This window comes from Pteronotus mesoamericanus, unplaced genomic scaffold (assembly GCF_021234165.1).
Source record: "Pteronotus mesoamericanus isolate MK-2021 breed Mesoamerican mustached bat unplaced genomic scaffold, CSHL_Meso_final contig_1242, whole genome shotgun sequence".
Taxonomy (NCBI): Eukaryota; Metazoa; Chordata; class Mammalia; order Chiroptera; family Mormoopidae; genus Pteronotus; species Pteronotus mesoamericanus.
The window spans coordinates 1,820,001-1,826,926 of NW_026555053.1; the positions used below are offsets into that span (position 1 = coordinate 1,820,001).

Sequence of the window (6,926 nt, forward strand, 5' to 3'; positions counted from 1 at the left end):
CTGGGCCCAGAGAAGGGGCGCCCCGGGCGGGGGGGCGGGAGCCGGGTCGAAGGTGGGCTGCAGCTCCGCACAGCCGTCGGGGGAAGGCACGGAAGCCTCCCCGGCAGTGTAGGCGTATCCATTGCCGTTGTTGTTGTTTCCGTTGTGGGCAAAGCTGAGCGCAGGGCTGGGGGGACTGTAGTCCGCCAAGCGAGGGGTGGCCGCTGCACTGCCGCCGGTGCCCCCGCCGAAGTAGGAGTCGGTGGAGGCGCTGCCGAGAGAGCTGGAGCTGTCGTTGCGGTAGCTGGAGAAGGGCTTGCGGCCCGGGGTGGGCGTGATGCTGGGGGTAGGCTTGCTCCAGAGGCTGCCCGGGCCGGACCCGCCGGACCCGTGAAGCAGATCGAAGCCCACATCCGTGCCGTTAGCGTGGAAGTCGTTCTCGTCTGTCAGCTCGATGATGCCGCCCGTGCGCAGGGCGATGTGCGCCTCGATCTCCTCCCGAGCGCGGTCCACGTTCTCAGGCATGCCGGTCACCTCGAACACCGGCTCCTTGTCGCGGCTGGGCGTCACTATGTACGTGTGCGTCTGCTGCTGGATGCGCTTGATCGTTGCGCCTTTGGGCCCCACCACGAGTCCCACCACGCGGTAGGGCACCCGCACCTGGATGGTGGTCTGCCCGGGCAGGTTGGGTGGGCCCGGCACCGCGCCGTTGAGCGCCGTGTTCTTATTCCGCGAGGCGCGGATCATGGAGAAGTGCTCGGCAGCAGAGATGATCTCCCTCCGAGCCATGGCCACATCCTCCTTCCTGCCCGTCACAACAAAGACAGGCTCCTCCCCGCGAACCGGGGTCTTGATGTAAGTGTTGGTCTTCGCCCGCAACGCTTTAATTTTACAACCTGGGAGCCAGGGTGCAGGGGAAGGAGTGGGAGAGAGAGACAGACACGCCCATTACCCCGGGATAAGCCAGGACACTTGGGACAGCCCGTGTCCAGGACAGCTGTGCGGCTGGACACTCGAGGGACAGAAAGGGGGCGGCTCCCACCCTGACCCCAGCCCGGGAGGGAAGGGGGTTCCACCCGCGAAGCGCTCGAGGAACAGCCCAGCCCTTCCCCGGTGACTGCAGTCGCCCGGAGCCAAACCCCAGAATCCCAGGAAAAGTCAGCGGGGGAGACGCCTCTAAATCCAGCGGGACACGCCGTCAGCCCTGAAGACGCGGCGGAGGGGTTCTGGGAAGGCAGTCGGAGCTGCGATCCCCCAGCGCTGGGGGACCGCTGGGAAGGGGGGCAGTCCCGGGACCCATTGTTCCTCCTCTGGGCTCCATTATGCTCTGCAGAAATCCAGAATCCTCCTCCATCCGATGCTCACTCCTCCTCCTCCCCCTCCCAGTGGACCGATCAAAGGCCCCCTCCCCCAAGCATCTTCTATTTAAATGATATTTCCCGAGGTAGGTGGGGTGGGGGGCGCCAGGGGAGAGGACAGGGGTTTCAGCAGAAGAAGTGCATCCCGCCGTGGCCGCAGCGTGGGTCTGGGAGACAGCCTGCCTGCACTTTCTTTGTCTGGGGCTCCGGCCCTTCGCGCCGCTCTTCCTCCCTCCCCAAAGCTCCCGGCTCCCGATTCCTTTCGCGCCCTCCCCGCGGGGCGGTGGCCGGAGACCCGCTCTGCTCCAGCTCCCCATCCTTGCCGGACCCACCTTGCCGCCCCACGATCTCAGCAACATGCTCCGAACTGGGCACCGGCACGCACTCGGTCATATTCACGCTCTTCTTGCGGGGCTCGCTGTCGTACAGAGAGGCGCCCTCATCACTGTCCAGCCCCAGGAGGGAGAGCTGGTCCAGAGCGAGCTGTAGGGCTCTTTGGTCGTCCAGGGTCTCTCCCCCGCCGCCGCCGCCGCCAACCCCGCCGCCGCCGCCGCCTCCCCCTCCGCTGCCGTTTCGCTCCAGGTCTGCAAACAGCGAGCTGGGCATCGTTCCGCTGTGCGCTCCGCGCCCCCGCCGGCCCTCGGCTCAGAAGCTAGGGCCACAAAGGCAGCCGGGAAGCGAGCGGTCAGGGGCGGGGAGGCCGGCCGGCTGCAGAGGGTTCCGTGGCTTCTCTCTCGGCGCCGGAAGGAGTGGGTCGCTCCGTGCGGTCTCCGCTGAGCAGTGGCTGCGGGAGCCCCGGCCTGGGTCCCCACCCCAGGTCTGCTGGCGGGTGGGGCGGGGGCAGAACTCGAGTGGCAGCCGCGCGCGCCCCCCGAGTGCCCGGCTGGCTGGCCACAATGCCGAGAGAGAGGCGAGCAGGCGAGCGACAGCAGCGTTTCTTTAAGGAGCCCCTCCCCGGCTCCTCCACTCCCTCCCTCCCGCCCGCCCTCACTCAGCGCTTTTTCCTTCTCTGCTCCCCGCCTCTTGACTGAGCCTCCGCAGCCAGACGGCTCTGGAGGGGGACGAGGGAGGCGCAACGTCACCGGCGGGAGCTGACACTACAATGCTACTGACACTATCGCTGGGGGAGGCGATTGGCGCGCGCAGGGCCGGGGGCGGGCGGAGGCCGCAGGCTGAGCGGAACGCGAGCGCCCCCAACCCCTGCTCGCCGCAGCCCGCCCGTCCTCCCGCCGGCCGCGCCCCGCCCCCACCGCCGCTAACGCCTCTCTTTGTTGTCTAATGCGGGACCCGCAGCCTCGGGACACTCGCTTGTATCAGTGGGGGACAGCCGCTGTCCCCAGGTCTCTTCTTTTTCCTGACCGAGAAGAGAAAACGGGTGCAACTCTGATGCCCGGCTCTAAAAGAGCGGTCCTTAGAAAGTCCCGTTAGTGTCCCCCAAATAAGCCACCCCTAGAACCAAAGGTGCGACTGCGAGAAGGGTCTATTGTGTGCCCAAAAGGGCGGTCCGAGCCCTCGAACTCGGAAAGCAGGACTCGAGGTACTGGTGTACGCGGACAAAGTGTCTCCAGGAGCAGGGTGCCCACCTGCGCGAGAGCGCATAAGACACAAAGGCATCCACTCGGTCGCATCACCACTCGCGCGCGCCTGCGCGCGCGCCCGCAATCCCGTATTCTTGGGCAGGACTTCACCCAACTGGCTCTGAAATTGTGGATCAGAAAGCCAGAATCTGGCCGCAGCCAGGGTCTGGCCCACCCAGCCTCCAGCAACCTCCGGAAGGCACCATGCCGAGGTCCTGCACCAGTCCCGCGTACCGGCCAGGACCCCGCGTGCGCTGAGGCGCGCACGAGCGCCTCCACCAAGGGAACGCCGGCCATAGCACCAGCCAGAGACGCGGGGCGCGCGCCCGGTCTTCGGTCCCTCCCCGCCCCACGGCCGGTCGGGCATGCGCAATGGTCAGGAGGAATGGGGGGGGTCCTTTAAGGCGGGCACCGCGGAGCGCACCAGCCCTGCCGGTGGCCCCACCCCGATGGGAGGTGAGCGCTCGCTGCGCACCGTTCTTTGTGCACTTCTCGGGTGGGGGCAACGGTAGAGAGAAGGTGCGACAGGACAAGCGGACAGGGACAGCTAGCTGCGCCCCCTCCTGGATGTCCCGGGGGCCGCTCCAAGAGACTGCAAGAAGAAAGGCGGCTTTTGAGGGGCAGGCCGGGGCTGAGACGCTGCCTCCAGCCTGCCGCTGGGCCCCCTCTCTGCTCGGTCCCCATCCGCGTAGACCCGGAGATGCCCTCTCGAGCCCGCGCGGGCTCCATTCCTTTGTTCTGGCGTCACCGAACTTGCTGCGCCCCCTACTCCTGGTCTGGCGACAAGCCGCAGAGCAGCCGGGGCGCGGTTCCCCAAGACGTCTAACATCCGCGCAGCCAGACCCCTACGGAAGACAATGAGGCCATGTGGCCTCTACAGCGGATGGGCTTACTCGGGAGACCTCTGGTGCCGCAGGGCGATCACAGGGCTCAAGGGCAGAGAGGCTCCCCAAGTCCGTCCTGCTGGACTGCTGGAAGAGTGAGCAAGCGCCCCCGGGGGAAATCACACCTCCCGACCGAGAATTACGAACGGCGATAGATGAGAGCGCGCTTCGTCACCAGTGGACAGTTATGCCAACGCCTTTACTTTTGGGAACACGAAGGCGTTCCCTTCCTCACTCGCTCACCTGGAGCTGTCTGGGGGAAGAGGTGCTGATTATTTCCTTAGGGAAATGCAGCTCAGAAGCCACTTAGAGCGGCTATTTCCTCAGGATGCTTATTGTGTCACCTTCCAGGAGCCTGGTGTGTTTTTCTTCAAAGGGAATGCCCTTTGTGGGGGGTGGCGGGGGATGGGGTGCTGCGTCCTCCCGGAGAGCCACCACCTCGCTCTCCAGGAGAGAACCTTTGTATTTTTTGACCTGGCCTATGGACTCAAGTCCAGCTCAACTGAGAATGAGGGAGTGCCCTTGAGGATCCCCGCGGAGTGGGAGGATCCTCACTTCGGCGACGGCGGCGAAGGCCACAGGGGAGGCCCAGCTTTCGGCCCCTCCCTCCACCCACTCCGCTGGGACCGGGCCTGTAAGCACCGAGGCAGGCAGGAAACGCTCTTCAAAGGCCTCGGCATTTGCATCTTGCCAGCCCAACAGGCCACTTTCTGACCTGTTTCTAGGAATTTAATAGCCTCCAGATTGAGCCAGCTGAGGTTTCTTTTTTCACATAACACAACGAAGGTGGAGTTATTCCTTAGAAAGTGAGGGTCCTTCCCCACCCCCACCCCAGGGCTGCGCGGGCGGCCACCCCACGGCCCTCCTGCCTGCAGTTGCTAGATACCACACGGGGCTCACTCGACACTCCGACCGCAGTTCACGCAAAGCTGCCAACCGCGAGGTGCCCGAGCCATTCACGAGGCCAGGTCGGCCTCCACAGACCCCGGGACTTCAGGAAAAGCTACGCCGAGATGGGCAGGGTTTCCTGCAGTTGCCCACGGGGCGAGGCTCTCCTGAGGGTCGAGAGGGCGAGGGCTGGGGGGGAAGGAGCTGTGACTCGGGCGGACCCGGGTCCCAGCCCAAGCGAGTGTGCCCTGCCAATGTGAGTGGGTGCCTGCTTTGCCCACAGTCCCTTCTCCTCTGCTCATGTCCAACACGGACTCATGTGTGAATGCTCTTGTAAAACTAATGATCTGAAAATTTTAATTCGCATTTTGTGGCTTTAATAAGCCAAGGCATCATCGAACTTTCAAGGCCCAGTTCTGGTTTTGAATAGACAACACACCCAACCCCACAGTGTCTGGGTGGACTTTCCCAGGCTCCTTTAAGACCCCAGAGCTTAACGACTTTTCCTGACCCAGGACGTGTTCCCCAAGGACGTCCCCAATATGGCCATATTTTGCTTTTTATTAGCACGTGAGAGAAGCTTGCAGAGTGTGGTCTGGTAATTGAGAACTTCAGTTGCCATAAAATAAGAAAAGGTAAAGTCATGCAAAAACAGCTAAGATTAATGAGACCACCTTGTGCTAGTTTCTAGAGGCCTCAAGCTATTTTGCACACATCTTGCTTACTTTTGTAAATGGAGGAGCTGGGAAAAGAAACAAATTCTCATGAAGAACAAGCCTGCACGCTTCCAGCCAGCTCCTTTAACGTCACGGAGCACCTAGTACTTTGTCACAAGGACAGCGGAAAGTGAGAAGAAGAAGTAACGAACAAGGTGGAGGCGCTTTCCCCTGGACCTCGGTCATGTTGCAACCCAGGCACACACCAGGGGGGAACCGCCCCGACAGCAGGGGCCCTGGGACGGTGTTCCAGAAGCCGACGTGGTATCAGCAGGAACTCGGTGTTCACTGAGTCTCCAAGGGCACAATACGGTGTTGTTACTCGTGTTACATGGCAGGAGACTAGTAAGTGCTCATGTTGTATAACTGAAACTTTATACCAATTGAACAAAAAGTTCCCATTTTTCTCCTCCGCCCCCAGCCCCTAGCAGCCACCATTCTATTCTCTGCGTCTGTGAGTGGGATAATCTTCGATCCCTCATAGAAGGGGAATGATGCAGTACTGGCTCTTCTGCGATTTCACTCGGCATAATGTCCTCTAGGTTCATCCATGGTGTCAAAAATGGCAGGATTTCCTTTTTTAAGGCTGAGTAATATTTCATTTTGTATATATACACATTTTCTTCATCCATTCGTCTGTGGACATTTCGGGTTGTTTCTGTATCTTGGCCATTGTAAATACTGCTGCAAAGAGCATGGGAGTGCAGGTTCCGTGTCTGTGATTTCAATGCTGGGATGGCTGGACCACATAGTAGTTTTTTGTGTGTTTTTTTTGAGGAGACTCCATACTCTTTTTCCATAGCAGCAGCACCTTTTGACGTTTTCACGAACAGAGTACAAACAAGGGTCCCAATCCCTCCACATCCTTGCCAACACTAGTTTTATAACAGTCATCCTAATGGGCATGCAGTGATCTTTCACTGTGGTTTTGATTCGCATTTACCTGATGATTAGTGACACTAAGCATCTTTTCATATATCTCTTGTCCATTTGTATGTCTTCTCTGGAGAAATGTCTATTCAATGCATTTGCCCATTTTTAAATTCTGGTCTTGGCAATGAAATAATGGATGTGACACCAAAAAACACACTCAACAGAAGCACAAATAAACAAGTGGACTACGTGAAACTAAAGGCTTCTGCACGGCAAAGGAAACACTCAAGAAAGCGAAAAGGCAACCTATGGAGTGGAAGAAAATATTTGTAAACCATATACCTGATAAGAAATTAATAGCCAAGACATACAAGGAAGTCCTACAACTCAACAGCAAAAACAACACAATAACCTGACTGAAGAATGGCAAAGGACTCGAAGAAAACATTTCTCCCTCATAATCATTATACCAGTTGAATTTTAGAATTACACACACACACACACACACACACACAATGTGTCCCTAACGTATGGTCACATACCATGTATCTAAATATTTCTGAGTTATAAGTCAAGTGACTATGTCCTAACCCCCTACCTAGACAAGTAGTCTGTCATAATGACCTGGAAGGCCAAGGTTAGAGTGTGGAA

The 6,926-nt window shown here is 59.3% G+C and overlaps 1 protein-coding gene across 1 annotated transcript in view; it reads right to left on the reverse strand.

Annotated features, from left to right (window-relative positions):
* Positions 1–1,943, reverse strand: part of MEX3B (mex-3 RNA binding family member B) — a 2,516-nt gene extending 573 nt beyond the window's left edge. The window contains exons 1-2 of the mRNA XM_054589078.1: positions 1,670–1,943; positions 1–875 (exon numbers count right to left, since the gene is read on the reverse strand). The exon at positions 1–875 is cut by the window's left edge and continues 573 nt beyond it. Of these exons, the coding sequence (XP_054445053.1) occupies positions 1–875; positions 1,670–1,943 (1,149 nt within the window). The remainder of the gene's footprint in view (positions 876–1,669) is intronic.
* Positions 1,944–6,926: the final 4,983 nt, after the last annotated feature.